The 21,169-nt window shown below is 38.6% G+C and overlaps 1 protein-coding gene across 1 annotated transcript; it reads right to left on the reverse strand.

Annotated features, from left to right (window-relative positions):
* Positions 1–278: 278 nt before the first annotated feature.
* Positions 279–764, reverse strand: LOC149179701 (uncharacterized). Its single transcript, XM_089413626.1, has one exon. The coding sequence runs from the start codon at positions 762–764 to the stop codon at positions 279–281; it is 486 nt and encodes a 161-aa protein (XP_089269752.1).
* Positions 765–21,169: the final 20,405 nt, after the last annotated feature.

Raw genomic sequence — 21,169 nt, forward strand, 5'->3', positions numbered from 1 at the left:
ACCTGAGAGCGAAGATTGTAGGAGTGTGAATGTCTTGAGGAGGTCGAAAGCTCCAGAGAAGGAGATGAGATAATCAAACCAGGAATAGAGGGCGAGGTGGTCGAGTAGGATGGAGAGTGTAGGTCCAGAGGGAAAGTAATAGGGGAAGATGAAATGCATGGAATGGATGAAAATGCTACATGCAAATGATGTGTAGAACTAGATAAAGAAATAGAAGATACAAAGCGAGATCTCGTCATAGGCGAGGAGGGAGGACGGGGAGAGATCGATGATGACATCTAAGTAGATCTACAAGCCGATGTCTTCGGACCTTGTGACTGAGGAGTCTTGCCTTCAGCAGATGAAGGTGCTGTAGGATCGACATCAACCGTGGCTTTGGAGGGGGAGGAGACAGAGATAACTAGAGGGCACTCTTTATAGAGATGACCAACCTTGTGACACCTTCTGCATCTGAATGGCACCCCCTCATAATCCAGGATTTGGATGCGAGTGAATCTTCTCCAATGTAGCGTAATTTGCTCCTCCAAACCCTCTCTGGTGTCCAGGTACACCAATATGCGAGCCATCGATTTGTTGCCAGATGTAACATATGACTTGTCATAATCCAAGAAAGTACCCAATGCATTCCCAATGCGGGTGAAAATATCCTCAGACCAGAAGTGAAGGGGGAGGCCAGGTAGCCTGACCCAAAGCAGTCCTGCACCCAATTGTTCCCGCTCGGGGTCGAATAGCGGGCTCCATCTCTTGAGCAACATAGGAGCCATTTCGATGTGTCAGTACCGAGAGAGAACCCATGAGGTGTAGTCCTCCCTTTGAAAGCTAAGTGTGAACCATCCCCGAGCCAGGGTGGTAATAGACGGGAGCTCCTTGAGAATATTCCCCCAAATTTCCATGACCCAGAGGCACAGACGGGCAGCTATGTACGCTCTTCCTCTAACTCTACCCACCAAAACCTTATTTGCAGTATCCACAACATCCCCCATTTGTACACCTTCACCGAAGCAGAGGGACAAATCCTTACGGGAAGCTTTGACACACTTCAACTTCTTGTCTTTGTCAGAGCAACGTGCCTTCGGGTGGTCCTGAAGGGGATCCTGTGAACCCAGGTTACCCTTCTAAGGATGGGGGTTACAAGTCTGAGGGTTCATAGCCGGAATGTCAAAATAGTGGGATGAAGAAGTTAATAGTCCAGGCTCAGCAAAGGTATGCAGAAATGGGGGTGAATCCGGTGAGTATGGTAGGAAATCTGTTGCAGATGCAAACCCCATCATCAAGGGGAGGGCAGAGGAGGATGGCAGATGTGATGGATCCATAGGCGGTAAATCGAAATATGGGGAGGGTGGTATGCAGGATGAAAGTAGGTGTAATGTGGTCGGTGAAAGGGGAGGGAAATTAAGTCCCAGAGATGCGATGGAGAGAGCAGAGAATGGTAAACAGGGCACAGATGGACCGGGATCAGAACGGACATGTAGCAATCTCAACCTCAGTGGAAAAGGCGGTCCCAAGGACCTAGTAACCGACACCTTTGGCATAGTGCTAGGGTTATACAAGAAGGATTCATAGGGATTCAAATCCACCGAATAATCAACAATTTCCTCATCCATTGCCAACATTTTGCAGTCAATCCCGGGGAAAACAGGAACGAACTATGGAACAATGTTGACAATGATATCATAGTGGATGCCCTGCAAACTGTGACGGTGAATATTCCAACACAATAGGGGAGATGGAGGTGAGCATCTGCAAAGTTTGTAGTGTAGGGCAGAAGTTATGAAACCCTAGTTGAGATCCTTCGGTGATTCAGATCGGAGCGTCATCCCTTTTTCCAATTGTTTTAATTGGTGTTGCTAGGCTTTATAAGATCCCGCTATGACATAACTTCACCCACTTCCCTCTAAGCATCAATCTCCAATTCAATTTTGTCCTTGTTAATCCTCCCATGTTTCCATGAACCATCAGGTACCTTCCTATTTGTTATCTTGATCATTGCATTGATGTGGTGTAGACATTATGGATTCTTAATGCTCCAAATTTTAGATGACTTTGACTTGGGTTCATGGTTAATGATGTCGATTTAGGCTCATGGATGTTGATATTGACTTGAATACATGTTTGTTAACATTAATTTGAGTTCATATTATGTTGAAATTGAATTGGTTTTGTGGGAATTTTACATGAACTTGATTTCATGGTTCATGAATGTTAGACTGAGTTCAGGATCGACATCAAATTACATATCATCATCAACTTTGACTTATTTAAGGATATCATTGAATTTGGGGATTGTTTCCAACTTCCTCCATAGTATTTCAAACCAACCTATAGAAGAGTCTCATCTCCTTTTTTAGTTCTCTTGGGTTTTATGAATAAGGGAATTCTTGTACTTGATCCTTTGTGGATCCACCCATTTGATACATGTATCAACAAAATCATAAATATTTGCAGGGTTTGGACAAGTGGATTCACTAAATTTAGATAGTTGAGGTGTGGTGCAAGGTGTAGATAGTGTGTTACTGATATGAATTGAATACTTACATGGTTTTTCATCAATCTCAATGCTTTCAAAGTGGAAAATTTAGAGAAATTAGCTTACAGATCCATTTTTACCTATGGGTCCCCAATTTGGAAAATTGGGGTTTGAAACTTTTTAAAGGTGGTTTGAGGCATTAAATTATTGGGTATGTGTTATATTATTTGCATGACTTATATGCACCATGAACAAAGGGGCATCCATTTATTTATTTATTTTTTATTGTATTTATTTTTTAATTTTTTAATATTTTAATTTTTTTTTAATGGTTTTTTGGCCCACGTTTTAGCTGAAAGTGGTTTTGTGGTGCATGGTGGTTTTTCCCATGGTTTTTTAGTTTCAGTTAGGGAACTACAATTCGATTGGAGGTTCATATTCCATGAGATGTATATTGTATTGCAATATACTGGATAGAAAATATAATGAAAAAAAAACATTGCTAGTTTTCCCAGTTGGGTTTCCAAGATAAAATCTATGTAAATTTGTGTGTTTGCCATTGTATCTTTTCTCTTTTTGTTAATAATATGTTTGTAATAATTAGTTACATAGAGTTAAAACCTACATTTGGTATCATAGCAAATTTGGATTTAGGGGGATGCCTATGTGGGTAAGGGTTTGGCTTGGGCTTATGGTAGACCCATTTATAGTTAGAGATCTACATAAGGGGTTCTTGTGGTGAAAATAAATGGAGACCAATTCAAATATAGAGATTGAGAAATTTAATGGGAAGAGTTTTGAGTTGTGGAAGCTCAAATGGAAGACTTGTTGGTGGATAGAGATCAATGAATTTCTATGGATCTAGGTTCTGCGCCGATGAGGATGTCAACAAAATATTGGACAAAGTTGGATTGGAAGGAAAATATCACAATATGATTGTGTCTATCAGTTTCAATTTTACTGAATGTGTCAAGGGAAGCTGCAACAGAGACTTTATGCGACACATTAGGGGCTTTGTATCAGTCTAATTCCCTAATGAAGAATTTTTTCTTGCAGAAAAAGATGTATAAAATGAGGATGAAGGATGGAGACTCAATGATAGAGCATCTTAACGCCTTTCATATTGTGGTGAGTCAATTGTTATTTTTTATATTAATATTTTAGATGAGGATAAGTGCATTAGTTTGTTATGTTCTCTACTAGAATAACAAGACAATATTGTTGTTTTTTTTTTTTTTCTGAATAAGACTAAGCTATTATATTACAAAAAAGGCAAAAATTACATCATCAGTGTTACAACAGAGCCGTAGCCCTGTGATTCCTGTCGAAGGACTGACAGTAAGCTCAGGAATAATCATCTCCAAAATTACATAAGACCAACACTTGAACCAAATCGACATTCATGAGACCGACACTGAACATACACGATTAGCCGACACTGAAACACATTAAGACTGGAACAACTATGGATAGCCGTCACTGTAACAGATAAGGACAGAATTACATAAGGACAAAGACCAGACACATATAAGATAGCGGTGAGAGCAGACAGTGAAAAAATTCCTTTCTCAGAAACCTGAGGCGAACTGCAGAGCGAACTAGTCATCATCAGTGGTGTGCGGATCTTCCTCCGTTTTGCATCTGGGAAGCTTGTGGATGTCCGGTTCGGTGAGAATGTTACGCTGCACAGGTTCACTTGGGCCTGCCCCAGGATCTGGGGAGAAGCTGTCTTGAACAGGGCGCAGCATATCAATGGCTGGAACTTGCATATCTATTGTGGGAGCCAACCCAGGAATCCGCGGAGGGCTGGCTTGAAGAGCATCATCTTGACCTCGAGGATTGCTGCAATGCTCCACCGAAACCGTAACAAAGAAAGTAGAATTCGACAGAGTACATGGAATACGATATCTCACCATGGGATGCGCAGAGTGCCCACAGTCCATAATTTCTCGGTGTTCCGCTGCTCTACCTCTGCCAACAGCCCGTCCCCTGGAGCGCCTGCGGTCGGAAGAAACCTCGATTGAGGAGGAGGGGGAGGGGGCTGGCCTCTGAGACGATGCCCGTCCTCTGGAACTCCCGCGCCGACTTATCATTCGTTGGCGCTCTCGCTGCATCCCTGAATTGTGCGAATGGCAGGTATACCCCCTCGCAGCCTCCCTCGGAACCAGAGAATGAGCCCACACCACCTCCGAGCACCCAAATCTTATGCCAGACTGCGGGAGAATGACAGAGATGCCATACATCCCCGAATTGTTCAGATAGTAAAGATACCCCCTCGCAACCTCCCTCAGAACCAGAGAGCGAACCACCAGAACCTCCCTCAGAACCAGTGCATGAGCCAACACAAACTGCGGGAGAATGACAGAAAGGCCATGGCTTTGTAGCGCCATTCTCCGGTTACCAAGAAGGGCAGTAAATGCCGAAAGGACTCGACTGCAATAAACCAACGCCTCCGAACTTAAATGCATCACGCAGCTAGACCATATGCGTATCGTCCTGGTATACGTGGCTCGTCCGGGCGGACACATGCCCTTATGACGAGCCACTGTCCTGTTATACATTAAAACCACCCACATCCGGGAGGGAGAGGTCCTTTTGCACCAAAGCGATGCAGTCATTTTTAAGTTGTTCATCCTCAACCATGTCCAAGGAGCCGGAGAAGTATGGTGATGACTGAGAAACACCTTGGTTAGCCATTCTGTCGGCTACCTGGTTTGCTGTTCTTCGCACATGCTGGAAGGTTATACTTTGTGGATTCTTAAGCTTTGCCTCCAAGGATTCCAACCTGCTTAGCAATCTCCAGCTGGTTGCCAACTTGACTGCTGTTGCGCCTGCCTGAATTTTCTTGGCTGCTGCTATTAGGATGAGAGAATCACCCTCAACCTCCAGAGGGAAGAAGTGTTTTTGCTCTGCTAGACAGATCCCTTGCCAGAGTCCTTCCAGCTCAGCTACGTTGTTGGTGTCTTTGCCTAATGAGCCATAATAGATATGCAAAAGTGCTCCTGTATGGCTTCTGATGATACCTCCGAATCCTGCAGGACCAGGATTACCTTTAGCTGCCCCATCGAAATTGAGCTTGAATGAGTTGAAAGCTGGTGGGGACCAGGAGGACGGGGAGGTGGAGCTGCGTGGGGGACGGGTAATGACCTTTGCAAAGGCGGAAAGGTCAAGATTCCATTCTTTAAAAATGTCCCTCTCTTGTTGCGCTTCTGGCATGTCTGTATCATACCAGGTTCTTATGGCTAAGGTTTCCTGGATATTTCTTTTGTAGATGAGCCACAGAGCGTCGATTGTCCGGGAAGTGTTGTTGAAGATTCGAGAGTTGCGCTCTTTCCAGAGAATCCAGTACAAAAAGCCTGGTATTAGACCCCATAAAGTATTGAGCAGTTGGCTTTTGAATGGGTTCTTGTCCCAGTTCCGGATATTTTCCGTTACATCCTCGCCCCTGGGTTCTGTTCTCTTGTTGCATTTCTCCACTTTCTCCCAAAGTTGCTTTGCTAGCGGACATGTCTCCATTAAATGGCTGATTGTCTCAGCGTTGAGATTGCAATTTGGGCATCTAGAAGGCCCAATGAATCCCCTTTTTATCAAATTGTCCCAAGTGAGAATGCGCTTTTTACTTAGCAGCCATAAGAAGGTTGAGATTTTAGGCCATAGCCCTGGTAACCAAACTCGTGCCCAAATTTGATCTTTATCTACTTGGGTGTCTGAGTAGCGCAGTTGATGTGCTTCTTTAGTGGTGAATGTGCCTTTGTGCGTGTGTCCCCATCTGAGCTTGTCCTGCTGGTTGGAGTGGCGGATTCTGCGATGAGTGAGTTCCTGATCCATGTCTGAGTATGTTTCGCCCTCCCAATCCCTCTGCCAGCTGCTCGCTGGTTTCCATATTTGGTATCCATGATGCTCTGTTTGTTGCCAGAATTGTTGAACCTGAATGAGGTTTTCTTGCTGCATATAAGATTTCCAGAGGGGCATTTGGAATAGATTCGCAAGTTTAGGGAGCTGCTGCCACGAATCCTCCCAAAACTTGGCTGACGTGCCTGAGTGGATTTCCCAGAAACTGTGTTCCTGAATGAAGTGGCTGTGTATCTTTGCAGCATTCCAGATTGGTGAGCCTTGGGCTGTGGAGTTAATTCTGATGAGATCTTGCCATTGACTACCCAGAGCATATTTTGCTTGCCATAATCGAGCCCAAGGTGAATGAGGTTTGGAGATCCAGTTCCACCACATTCGGGCTCCCATTGTGTTGTTACTTTGAAGCGGATCTCGAAGCCCTAGTCCTCCTTCTGATTTGATTTTGCACACTTCTTTCCAGTTAACGAGAGCCCATTTTCGATTCCTACCAGTGGAGCCCCATAGGAAGTTGCGCTGAAGGTTGCGAATGGCTTTAAGGACCCATTTTGGAGCTGCCATGGTGGAGAAGAGGTACAGCGGCATAGCTTGAAGGACAGACTTGATCAGGACCAATCTGCCTGCCATGTTGAGAGCACGAAAGGTCCACGATGAGAGTTTTGATTCTAGCTTATCAAGGAGAGACCGCCAGGAAGCATGTTTGATAGCTGAGTCCGAGAGGGGAGCTCCAAGGTATTTAGATGGCAAATGGGATATGGTGAACCCCAGAATTCTGGCAATGTTCCTTTGAGTGGAGGGGGGGGTGTTAAAAAAGAAGAGTTGAGACTTCGAGGCATTGATGGAGGTGCCAGAGGCATCAGAGTAGAGGGAGAGGAGAGACTTAAACACAGAGGCTTCTTTCGAGGAGGGATGACCAAATAGCATGGTGTCATCAACGAACTGCTGATGAGACAGAGGATTGAGACCATGGATAGAAATACCTTTAAGCTCTTGAGAGGCAACGGCTGATTTGAGAAGTCTGCTGAGGCCCTCGGCCATTAGAACAAAGAGAAAAGGTGAGAGAGGATCCCCTTGCCTAATGCCGCGAGAGGGTCGAAAGGGGGAGGAGGGAGAGCCATTCAAAAGAACAGAGAAGCTTGGAGAGGTGATGAGGTTCATAATCCACCTGGTCCAGGTTGCACTGAAGCCAAAGGCTAAAAGCATTTTATTAATAAAATTCCAACTAAGCTTATCAAAAGCTTTGGAGAGGTCGAGTTTTAGAATCATACCTGGTTTCTTAAGAATCTTTAATGAGTGTATTACCTCATTTGACAGTATGATTCCATCCATGTTCTGTCGTCCTTCCACATATCCTGTTTGTTCCAGAGATATGAGTAAGGGCAAGAGAGGTTTGAGCCTATTTGCGATGACCTTTGAGATTAGCTTGTAGATTACATTGCACAGTGCAATTGGTCTGTATTTCTCTGGCCTGTTGGGTTCTCCGCCCTTGGGTACCAGAGCTATGAAGGTGGTATTGAGGGCTGGGAGGATCCAATGCATGCTTCTGGATTCTTCAACGAGGTCCCATACTTCATTTTTGATGAGTTCCCAGAATTCATGGAAGAAATTGGCTGTAAAGCCATCAGGCCCAGGCGCTTTTCCGTCTTTGAGTTGAGCCATGGCTTCCTCAACTTCCTGCAAGGTCGTGGGCTGGAGTAATCTGTTATTGTGATCCTCAGTTATGATGCTTGGAATATGCTGCGTGATGGCTCTGATTGCTGCATCCCTGTTCTCAATGGGTTCCGTTAAAATTTCCTTGAAATACCCTGTGAATTCCTTTTCCATGTCCGCATGTTCCTCAATTCTTTCGCCTTGTTGGTTGTTGATGAATGTGATATTATTGTGCATTCGCCGTTGAATGGTGGCTTTGTGGAAGAATTTTGTATTCTTCTCCCCCTCTTTGAGCCAATTGATTCTAGATTTTTGCCGCCAGAGTATTTCCTCTTGTTTCCTGCGTTCCTCGATTTGGTTCCAGAGTATCTGTTCCTGTTGTGCTTGTTCTTCTGATCTGCCTTCAAGAATGAGAGTTTGTTGAAGTATGTGCATTTGCTGTTCCAGTTGTGAGCGCTTCTCCTGGATGTTACCAAAATTTGTGCGGTTCCACACTTTGAGGACGTGTTTCAGATTTTTTAATTTTTGTTGGAATTGATACATTTTGGCTCCCTCTGGCGGAATGTAAGCTGCCCATGCATCGCTGACTACCGTCTTGAAAGTGGCATTTGTTAGCCAGAATGCTTCGAATCTGAAAGGTCTGTTGCAGCGGTTACCTGGCCTGGACCAATGTAGCAAAATTGGCCAGTGATCAGATCCACTTTGGGGGATGATGGAAGCATTGAAATCCCCTCCCAGGTGGATTGCATTGTCAGAAAGAAGGAATCTATCAAGCCTGGAGGCAATGTGATGAATACCTCGACGCTTGTTAGTCCAAGTGAAAATGCCATTAGAGGTTGGTATGTCCATAAGATGATTGTTTTGAATGAATTCTTTGAGGCCCTCACTGTCACTGTCGAGCCTGATTCTACCTCCCTGCTTCTCTGCCATGGATGTTATTATGTTGAAGTCGCCGCCACCAATCCAGAGCGGGAATTGCCTATTTTCATTGAGGATAGAGATCGTTTCCAGCAGGTCTAGTTTTTGCTGAATTGTCTGAGGAAAATATACATTTGAGAGATGCCCATGGATTCCAGTGCCAATGAGGTGGAAGGAGGCTTGAATGAGATGGAGAGTGGCATGGAAGTCATATAGTGTAATGATTTGCGGGTTCCACAGAATGGCTAAACCGCCTGAGGCTCCAGAGGCGTCTACTGAGATTGCGCTGCTTCCTGCCCAGACTTTGCCGCGAATTCTTTCAATAGCTTCAGTGCTGCTTTTTGTTTCTTGCAGAAAAACTATGGTTGGTTTTTCTTGTTGAATCAAGTTTTTGATCATTCGATGTTTTGAGGGGCTGTTGAGTCCTCTCACATTCCAGGATATTAACTTCATGTAAACTGAGATTTGGGTTTGTAGAACTTTGTCAGCTTAGGGAATCGCCCCGACTCCATAAGTAATTCACCTATTGCTATGGTTCTTTGAAGATCTGTCTTTCTTCCTCGTTTCTTAGGATCTTTGAGCACCTTTTTTCCGTCCCATGGGCTGCCTCCCTGAATGCCAAGGCTTTTATTATGCTGCACCTTGGTTAAGACTCCTTCCAGCTTGTCTATTTGCCAGGGTTGAATTGAGTTGTATTCTTTCTGTTTGCATGCCGTTTCAAGTGTGAAGATGTCTAGACCATCTATGCTAACATCCACCTGATCTTCTTCCATGACAGTGGTATCACCTAGTTCTTCCTTATCCGCTTCTTGCTGAAGACTGAGAGCCAAAGTAGCATCTGTCTCCATATCATAGTCTTGCGGCTTATTATCCAATGAAGGTTTTTCTTGGGAGAAGGAGAAGGGACTGAGACTTGACACCGATTTTCCTTTCTCCAAAGAAGGGTTTGGATTGGGATTCGAAAGAGCAGGATCAGAGGGCTGCAAGGGGACTGAGGAAATGAGGGAGGAAGAGGGCGAAGAGGTATTGAGAGGGGGTTCAGAACTGGGATGGTCTTGCTTGTTATGCGTTGCAAGAACAGAGAATCTGTTTTGGGAGTCCGCTTTGAGAGCGTTGTCCATGACTGGCTGACTCTTTTTGGCATGCCTACGGCGGTTGGGAATTTTAATGAAACCTTCGGAGTCTTTATCAGAGACAGCAGCAGCTGCTTTGGACTGAGAATTTAATGGACAGTCATGGAAGAGGTGTCAAGACAATATTGTTGTTACCATAGGTAGTAATGTCACTATCTTAAAAAATTCAATGCAATAGACTCATCCTTGTTATCAAAAGATATTTGATAGAAAAGCGTGGAGATATAGAATGAATATGCCTTGTCTGTAAGACGATACTACCAAAATAGAAATAGAAATAAGTCCTCAAGTGGGAAATATAAATCTAGAGGAAGATCAAAGTCTTTAGGAAATTTTGTAAAGGTATGTTGGAAATGTTTAAAAGAAGGGCATTAAAAGAAAGAATATAAAGCCAAAGTTGTATGTTGGAAATGTTTAAAAGAAGGGCATTAAAAGAAAGAATATAAAGCCAAAGTTGCATAGAAAGGGAAGGTATCTAAAGATGACCCTTCTATAGAAGAAAAAACATCTTTAGATGAAGAAGGGGTTGTGTACTTGGATTCTTCAAGTACATAGGTAGATCACGAGGCATGGTTTTTTGACTCATGCACATCTTTTCATATGATGCCTCACAAGGAGGGGTTTTGCGAGTATGAAAGATTTGATGGTGGTGATGTTTTCTTAGGAGACGAATTGAGAGCTAGAATCATTTATGACGAGAAAAAATCAATTTGAAATTCATGGATTATAGGATTAGTACATTCCCTAGTGTTTTCCAGATTCCAGGATTAGCTAGAAATTTGATTTCTGCAAGTAAGATGAGAGATGCAAGTGTAAAAGAAATGCTTGAAAAGGATACCTATAGGATGGTTCAATGAGCAATCAAATTGGAAATATATGTAAGTGTTCGGTGGAATAGTTCCATTGTTACTAAGAGTGGATTAGAAGGATGAATAAATCTTGCATCTTTAGGAGAAAAGCTATGTTATGGCATTAAATACTTAGACATATCAGAAAGAAGGGAATTTGAGTACTTCATGGTAATGGTATGGTAGAAGGTATGTATAATTTCTCAGTATATTTTGATTTCTATGAGCATTGTTTATATGGGAATTAGAACTGGGTGAGATTCTCCTATGGTGCTAAGAGGGTAGAGGGAATAGTACAACTAGAATACAATGATGTATTTGGACCTGTGGTGGTTCCATCACTAGGTAAATATGTGTACTACATTTCATTTATATATGACTTCTCAAGGAATACATGGATGTATTTACTTATGAATAAATCTGAAGTCTTTGATAAATTTAAAGAATTTAAGGCTCTAGTGGAGATTCAGGTAGAGAAGAAAATAAATGTATTGAGGATGGATAATGGTGGAGAGTTCTGTGAGAAGAAATTTAAAGAGTTTTGTAAGAAGTGTGGTATAAAACTATAGAAGACTACCCCATACAAACCTCAACATAATGTAGTTCCAGAAATGATGAATATGACATTGATGGAAAAATGCAAGGAGCATGCTCAGCGGTGTTAGGTTAGGAAAGGAATTTTGGGAAGACATAGTAGATATTGCATGTTACTTGGTAAATAGATCATCCTTATCAGTGTTGAATGATAAGACTCCACATGAGGTATGGACTGGTATGAAACCATCTCTCACACATCTCAGGGTATTTGGTTATGATGCATATGTACATGTTCCAAGGGAAACCAAACTAAATTAGATAGCAAATATAAAAGGTGCATCTTTATTTTTTTATAAAGATGGTTTAAAAGGTTACAAGCTTTGGAACCTAGAAACAGGAAGGATGTGTATAGTCAAGATGTGGTATTCAGAGAAGTGAAAGATATTATCAAATAGGAAGTCCTACCAAGGGAGAAAGGACGGGAGAAGATAGAGTTTGAACTAAAGGATGGTGATTCAGACTCTACAAAATAATAATAATAAGAATACAAAGAACCACACATGCTATTTTTCAGGAGATCGGTTTGGGAAAGAAGGTAGTCAGAAAGGTATACTCCACCTGATTTCCTTTCAAAATTTTCTTTGTTTATTACTAATGATGATCCTAGAATTGTTAAGGAGGCAGTGGGTTTAGAGGATGGAAAACTCTAGAAAAAATCCATGGTTGAAGAAATGGTGGCCTTGGACAAGAATGAATCTTGGGATCTAGTGGAGGTTCTAGCTAGGGAAAATCCCATTGGAAGCAAATGGGTGTTTAAGAAGAAGTTGAATGTAGAAGGAAAAGTGGAGAAATATAAAGCTCAGTTAGTAGAAAAGGGTCTAGGTGCAAGGAATTGAATTTGGTGATATTTTTTTCTCATGTTGCAAAGTTAGCTTATATTAGATTTCTTTGATATGTTCTTGCTGCTTTTGATTTTGAGGTATAACAAATAGATGTGAAGACAACATTCCTACATGAGAATATAGAAGAAGAGATCTACAGCCAGAAGGATTTGCTATGAAAGGTAAGAAAGAGCTGGTATGTAGGCTAAAAAATTCTTTGTATAGGTTAAAGAAATCACCAAGGATGTGGTATCAAAAATTTGATACATATATACAGGGACTTGGCTTCACAAGGAGAAAAGTCGATCACTATGTATTTAAAATTAATTGTTGATCATCTTATTTTGTCTTGTATGTAGATGATATGTCATCAATTAGAAATGACAGGAAAATCATCCAGGAAGTGAAAAACCAATTATCTTATAAATTTGACATGAAGGATATTAGTGTTACAAATTTCATTTTGGGCATATAAATTAAAAGAGATCTAGCAAAGAGAAAACTTTGGTTAAATTAGAGGAAGTATATAAAGACAATATTGTAGAGGTTTAATATGCAAGAAAGTAAACTGATGAAGGTCCTCATTCCTGTAGGTGTAAATTTATCTCCAAATTAGTGTCTCGAGACACATGAAGAGGAAGAGAACGTGACATGTTCCATACACTAGTGCGGTTAAATTTCGATGTACATAATGGTCTGTATAAGACTCGACATTGCACATATAATGGGGGTACTGAGAAAGTATATGTCAAAACCAGGGAAGGAGCACTAGAAAATAGTGAAGATAGTTTTCAAGTATCTTTGTGGCACTAGTGATTATGGATTGTGCTATCAAGGAAGATTGGGATTGGACAAAGTATTGGAAATACATGGCTTTGTTAATGCAAACTGGACTAGAGATTTGGATCATAGAATATCTGCAAGTGGGTATGTGTTTAACCTATTTGGAGGAGTTATCAGTTGGATTAGCAAGAGATAGTCTGTAGTGGCACTTTCAACTATATAAGTTGAATACATTATAACCACTCATGCAAGCAAGGAAGAAATTTAGTTACAAAGACTTTTTTCAAGTGTGGGATTAGTGTAGCCACCTATAAGGATAAATTGTGACATCCAAAGTACAATTTTCTTAGTGAAGAACCCTACTTATCATTCAAAGACAAAGCATATTGATGTTCAATATCATTTTGTGAGGGATATGATTGAAGAAAACAATGTATTGTAGGAAAAGGTGGATGCTTTGAAGAATGTTGCAGATGCATTAATAAAATGTGTGAGCACTGAAAAGTTCTCTTGGTGTAGAGAAGCAATAGACATCACTACCCTGAACTGTTGAATGTGTACTTTTGTGGCCCCTTGCGTGAAAAGAAAACAAGTGGGAGAATGTTAGGTATGTGTTATATTATTTGCATAACTTATATGCAACATGAACAAAGGGGGGTCCAAAGTGCGATTTTTTGCCCATGTTTTTGCTAGAAGTAATTTTGTGGTGCATGGTGGTTTTGTCCATGGCTTTGTAGTTTTGGTTATCGAATTACGGTTGGATTGGACGTTCATATGCCATGGGATATACATTTTATTGTAATATACTATGCATAAAATATAATGAAAAAAATCTTGTTGGTTTTCTCGGGTTTGGGTTTCCAAGATAAAATCTGTGTAAAATTGGGTGTTTGTCATTGTACCTTTTCTATTTTTTATTAAGAATATGTTTGCAATGATTAATTGTACATGGTCAAAACCTACATAAATGAACTTATTGGGGTCCAAAAACTCTCGATGTCATAAGACCACATAGCATTGTTCTACAACTAGATATGTTTCCAACGATGCAATAAAGATGATGTTCATATACGAAAATTATACCTCCTAGAAGTTGAATTTCTTGTTTTTTCCACCATGATTCAAGAGGATGCCATGTCAAACCCATTACTCATGGAAAAGGAGATAGCACCAAGACTAGATATTATGCAAGCAATAATATTCATTGTAATATTTCAATTGCGACAAAGGACACTCATGTGCAAGTAGTTAAGAAAATATTTAGATATTTAAAGGGCACCCTAGACTTTGGCCTTTGGTATTCAAGAAGCAAAGAATTTACTTTAAAATAATATACAAACGCATATTGGGCAGGAAGTGTAGATGACAAGAGAAGTGCAAGTGGAGGACATTCTTTCTGGGCAATTGTATGATATCATGGTTGAGAAATAAACAAACATCAATCTCCTCATCCATAGCCAAAGCTGAATACATTGCAACAACAACATGTTTTACTCAAGTGTTTTGGATGAAGACAACTATAAAGGATATCAAAGTAGAATACAATCAACTAATATCATTTTTTTTATAATACAAGTGCAATCAACATTTCAAAGGACCTTATGATGCATTCAAATATAAAACACATTCCCATCAAATATTTGTTCTTAAGAGAGCAGGTAATTGAACAAAGTGTCAAGTTGGAATACATTGCTACTAAGGAATAGGTTGCAAATATATTTACGAAACCTATATTTAAGGATACTTTTGAATATCTAAGATAAAATTTGGGATTAATATCTCTCCCATCTCATTATTAACATATAAGTAAGAGACTACAACACCTCGAGCCACATTAACAAGATGGAAACTTTTGAGAGTGAGCTAAAAGAGAAGAATGATGAAATTGAAATGTTGCAAGACATGAATTTACAACTTTTGAGAGTGAGCTACAAGAGAAGAATGATGAAATGGAAATGTTGCTAGACATGAATTTACAACAATAAGTGAATTAAATTATGTATTTCAATTAACAATAATTCATAAGTTCATGTGGAGCAACATCTTTCCCTTGATATGAATAAAGGGGGAAGTTATAAATAAGGAGAAGCATCAATTCATGGGGAGCATCCCTTTATAGGAAAATAAGAAAGTTGTAGTTAAAGGAGTTAACTTGTAGAAAAAAGGAAGCATTGACCTTGGGGAAGAAGCTCCAAAAAGAAAAAGTAAAAGGAAGTTCAAATACAGGGGGAGAAGCCTCAAGAGCAGAGTTGTAGAAGAAGAAAGGTTGCATGGAGGAACATATTGACATAGCTTTGAAAGGATATGCCTAGTTGCAAAAAAGGTAGAAGTAAGTAATAGAAAAAAGTGATTGTTTTATTTTTGACATATTAGAGGAAGAAATTATAGCAAGAAGTAAAAACAATATATAGGCATATAGAGAGATGGTAGACAAGAGGAGAAATTGTAGTCACTAAAGTTGTAAACATAGGAAGAGTTGCAGACACTGAGAAAATTTGTAGACAAAAGAAGATATACAGATAAAGAGTAGCACAAGCTCAGGGGTAACATCTCTTTTCCATTGATTTCAAGGGGGGTAAGTTATAGGCACAAGGAGAATTGTAGAGAGGAGGAGCTCTTTAGTATTTTTGTAGAATTAAATAAGGGTGACCATTAATGCAAAGGAGGATATTTTCAGAAATATTATTTCTATTGATGTCAAATATAAGGGGAGACTACATAAGTTTGAGATAAATATTGGAAAATGAATATTGTTGGAAATATTGTTTTTAGACTTTTGATTTGTAGTTTTGATACCTTATCTTTGAAGGCATTTTTACTGAAATTTTCTAGATAAAATTGGAGCATAGGATATATGGTTAGAAAACTTATTTGAGACCTTTACAATAATATATGTAACTCCCTCTAACTCTGTAAGAATGAGGAGATAGGAAGGATTTCGTTAGGATTACCCAACCAAAGTACACGCAGGTTGGCCCAACCAGTGTTACATGTCTGCCTTGGACGAAACACTACAAACAAATGATAAATGAGTTCATTTGATGTGTATCCAAGCAAAAGGATATCTGAGGTGTGTGAGAGGAATTTAGGAATAATTTTGGGGTGTTTCTTGGAGATTAAAGGTGAACACAAAAATGTGATTTATGGGGTGAACAAGTCATCATGGAATTATAATTATAAGTTTTATGGTGGGATTTTTCAGACTATGAAGCTTTAAGGATACAAATTTTAGACCTTAGTTCAATATAATTTCAGAGATATGCTTTGAGGAAGTTAGGTTTCTTGAATGCCTTTGAAATATTCCACAAATAGGTCAACTTGGAATTTTCATTGTAATTTTTTTTGTGGATGTTTCAAATAATGAAAATTCAAGGAGCTAGAAAGATGATCTTCATGTATCTATGGTTAAAATTTCAGGCCTTGTTTCATTATAATTTTAGAGATATGCACGGAGGAAGTTAGATTTCTTTAATACTCTTGAAATCTGCTTCAAACAACACAATTTGACATTTTCATTATATTTATTTTATTTTATTTTTATTATATATATATATATATATATATATATATATATATATATATTCTTTTTTTTTTCTTTTTTTCTTTCTTCTTTTTTCTTTTTCTGCGATGTTTCAAACAATGAAACTTGGAGGATACAAATAACATATCTTCATATACCTATGGTTAAACGTTAAAACCTTATTTCATTATAATTTCGAAGATATTGCTTAGAGGGATTTATGCTTCTTGAATTATCCTAAAATATGTTTCCACTAGGTTAACTTTGTACGTTTGCTATAGCTTTGTTTTTGAGATGTTTTAGAATATGAAATATGAATGAGACTGAGAAGAGATCTCAAGGTACTAGTGGTAGAAATTTCAGACTTGTTTCTTTATAATTTCAGAGATATGATATGAGGAAGATAATGCTCCAGAATACTCTTGAAACATGCTTCAAAAATGTCAGCTTGTTTTGAGATGTTTTAGACCCTAAAAGATGGAGGTCACAAAGAATATATCTAAAGGTAAAAGTGGTAAAAATTTTAGACCTTGTTTCACTATAATTTCAGATATATGATCTGGGAAATTTAGTTTTCTTGAATGTTGTTGAAACATGATTCAAACAAGTCATCTTGGTATTTTTGTTGTAACTCTGTTTTTGAGTTGTTTTAGGCTATGAAATATGGAGGAGATAGAGAAGAGATCTTAAGGTACTTTTGGTATATGTTTCATATCATTTTTCACTATAATTTCAAAGATATGATTTGAGGAATTTAGTGTACATGAATGCTCTTAAAACATGCTTCAAATAGGTCATCTTGATATTTTTGCTATAACTTTCTTTCTAAGGTGTTTCAAACTATGAAATTTGAAGAAGACATACAAGAGATATCTAGGAATCTATGGTATAAATATTAGAATTACATTTGTAAGTTTGGATATGTGACATGATGTGCAAGTTCGTTCTTGGGAAGAAGCCAAAAGAAAAGAGTTTGAGAGAAGTAGCCCTGGTGAAGGTAGAAGAAACTAACATAACTAGTGCAGGAAAAAGAAACCAGAAGAGTTGGTGAAAGAAGAAGCATCTAATAAATGATGTAAAGAAGCAAACAAATTCAGTGAAGTAGGTTGGTGCCGACAAAGAAACAAAGGGGATTGGTGTCTCCTATAGGTTGATGTCTACAAAGTAGAAGAGGGGATTGGTGTCTCCTGTAGGTTGGTTCCTACAAAACAATGAAGGGGACCAATGTCTCCTATATATTAGTGCCTACAAATTGACGTAATAGTAGGTTGGTGCCTACAATATTTTTCACATAAAGAAGTTTTGTGGTTTTCCCCCATAATGGTTTGCACATATATCTTGTGTTATTTGTTTAGTTGATGAGATTGATGTTTTATGATGTTTGAATGTTTAAATAAGTAAAAAATTTCACTATAATGACTCAACCCCCATCCAATATAATTGTGAATCCAATATATCTATATTAAGTGCCTTCAGAGAAAATTAGTTCACCCACTAAGAAAAATACTACTTCTAAGGATATTGACAAAAGTCCTCCTTCAGATAAGAAGGAAGAAGAGGCCAGTTTGAAGGAAGAGATGGATGTCAATCCATCCTATTTTTCTCCTTCCTATTTAGATGTTCTAAAAAGTAATCGACGATATTCACCTCCATTAACAAGAAGTAGAAGATATCAAAGCAAGGAATCCCCAAAATTCAATTCACATCATTCTTTAGCCTCCCATGGTTCTAGTGGCAGTTTCGTTTCGATTAAATCTTAGAAATGCTTTATTTTTGGACCATCTTGATTCTTTTGCAAGTAATTTGTAAAAATATACTCTTGTTCTCAAGAAGCAGTAGGCTCAAATATTAGAGGCTTTAGAATTGGTTCTCCCCCGTTCTTATTTTTTAGGAGGATAATCTTCTTTTTTAGAATTGAATTTTTTTCCCTAGTAGTATTAATTCTAATGTACCCCAACTATGAGTTATGATCATAGATTTTTACATAATACAAAATTCTCATTTTGGTTCTTACACACACACATAATCCAATTAAAAATAAAATAAAATAAAACATTATATATATATGTGTGTGTGTAGAGTAAACATTCACAAGGGGATTTGAACCTTGAATCTCACAATTTAAATAATACTTCATACTACAACAATAATCAATTAAACTACCCCTTATGGGCAAGAACATTTGTATAATATATAAAATAAAATAAAAAATACTCATGCGATGTAGACTAATTGGTTTGTGTGGGGTTTAGTCCCTACCAAGTTATAGGTTGAGGATGGGAGCCACCTTTGGGAGAATTAAACTATCCCAAGGGGCGTCTAAGCTCGATCAAACTTTGCACAATCTTGGTGATAGAATCCCATTGGTGAATAAATCGTTCTTCCATCCAACATTGGGGCTGGCCCCAACCTAAACTCCTAAAATCAACATAGTTTGAAGAAAATAAAAATAAAAAACAAAAAAATATGTATATATATAATATTAGAAAGAACAAGCACTTGAACCTCATGCTTATGGGCCTTGAGTCCCACCTGCCACCCTACTTTAAAGGCACAAACTCTAAAGCACCCATGCAAACTTTACTTTTCTCTCGGCCTTGGCATAGAGCGATGGCGAGTCTATTAACCGCCAAGCTTGGCACATCCTCTAGGTTGAATTCCGTACTACATTTTTCACGAGAAAATGTATTATCCACACTTCTATAAAATAGAAATCAAATTCATTTGTTTTGTGATCCAATGATGTCGTCTCAGTCCAATCGCTAGAATGATGGGAAGCGATACTTAGATAAGTTGGATTTTTACAAGATTCCACCCAGAAGGCTAGAACTTGTCTTTCTATTATCTATTGGATGAGTCACATTAGTATATTAAGTAACTGGATGAGGCACATTAGAATATTGGTAAGCAATTTTTAGAACATATCTTTCATGCACTTTTACAGAGAATAGAACCAAGTTGCAGATCTTCTTTCAAAGGGGGGTATCAACTCAAAGCCAGGTAAGTTTTTCTTCATTGCATATGTATAGGACACACTTATGAATGATGGATCCATCAACCTCTCATAGGGAATCTTTTCCCTATTTTTTTGACGGATTTTCATGTCATGTAGAACTGGAGGTAATATAACTCTTATTAATAGGCTACCTATATGAGGATAACACATAGATTTTTGTCTCAAATGTAAAGATAAATATTAGTAGAAACATATTAAATGGAACACACGGAAAAAATCCATGAGAAATGATGACTTTGAGAGGGAGCGTTTTTTTTCTTCTAATAAAAAAATATCTACGGGTATTCTAGAGAAAATTCATGTTCTCTTAAACATGGGGTTTATGCCATGGATGGAGTTGTTATTTTTCTTTGTGATTTCCATCTATCATAAGGTTGAGGAAAATCCTTTCAAGATTTTGCAATTCATAGATAAAAATGGATTCCGATCATCTTCAACTTTCATCGAAGGAAATTTGCAATTTTTCATTCTCAATAGTTGTAGGAGCATATTGTCCACACAATATGAATAAAGTAAATTAAGGATACCATTGGGTATCCCCTACTTTAGTCTTGCACCTAGATTGAATGTATCAAGGCTCTACCTAGGTACCATGACATTTGGGGGAGAAATTAATCCAACAATCCTAAGGGCTCTTAGATTAGTTTGTTTCCATTAACATCGGTTTCATAGATATTACTAAGATGTATCATGTGCCGCAACATGCAAAAGGAAATGATGTAGAATAAACTGAATGTTGGCTTAGAACTCGATCGGATGCCTAAGGACCGCCTTATATTGGAAACTAATGTGACAACCTTCCTGGTAGCACACTTGACTAGCACTACACTAAGAAAATATGCACGTGTATACGTCATGAGGAAAAGAAACATGCTAACCATAAAATTATGTTTGCTTTAAGTCATATAATAGACTAATAATATGGTGTTTTTTTGTTGAAAATAAATCTATTCCTTTTTTATGTTGATGACTTATTTGTTTGAAATGTAAGTTTTTCTCATGCTAAGCTTTTCCTTACAAAGGTCCGGGCTAGGAAAAAAACATATATTTATTTAGAGTGAATTTCACTGTTCCAAATATTAATCCTATGGTATAGTCATATTTGTATTGTTTAATATTATATTTTCAAAATAGGAAATTCAAGACATAGTGATATATTGTCTGATAGTTGATATTTTGGCTGCTTTCGGGCTCATAAACAATTTGGTGGTTGAATCATTCTAATAATGATTCTCATCATGTCATATTTTTTTTATTGTCGCGAGGCGCTCTTAAGACCAATATGAAAGAAATCTTGTAATGTAATGTTATGTTAGGTAAACATTTTGTATCGGTAAAAAAAATAAAATATATATATATACTAAACCAACCTAGATCCATCCTAACACCATATCTATCAAGTGTTGAGAGGGATCAAATCTCTTGAGGTGCAAACCTTTCCTCAAGTTTTGCACTAAAAAAAGAGGTTTGCACTTTGAGAGATTTGATCCCACTTGGCACTTGATAGATCCAAAGTTAAGGTGGATCTAGTTGGTTGATAATTCGAGGCCCATTATTACTAAAAAAT

The sequence above is a fragment of the Pinus tabuliformis genome, chromosome 3_2 (assembly GCF_031772625.1).
Source record: "Pinus tabuliformis cultivar Carrire ecotype Pingquan chromosome 3_2, CPIR1, whole genome shotgun sequence".
Classification (NCBI taxonomy): domain Eukaryota; kingdom Viridiplantae; phylum Streptophyta; class Pinopsida; order Pinales; family Pinaceae; genus Pinus; species Pinus tabuliformis.

What these genes read in the sequence shown, in the direction of transcription:
- LOC149179701 (XM_089413626.1), bottom strand. Translation starts at nt 764, where the DNA reads ATGGCTCCTATGTTGCTCAAGAGATGGAGCCCGCTATTCGACCCCGAG.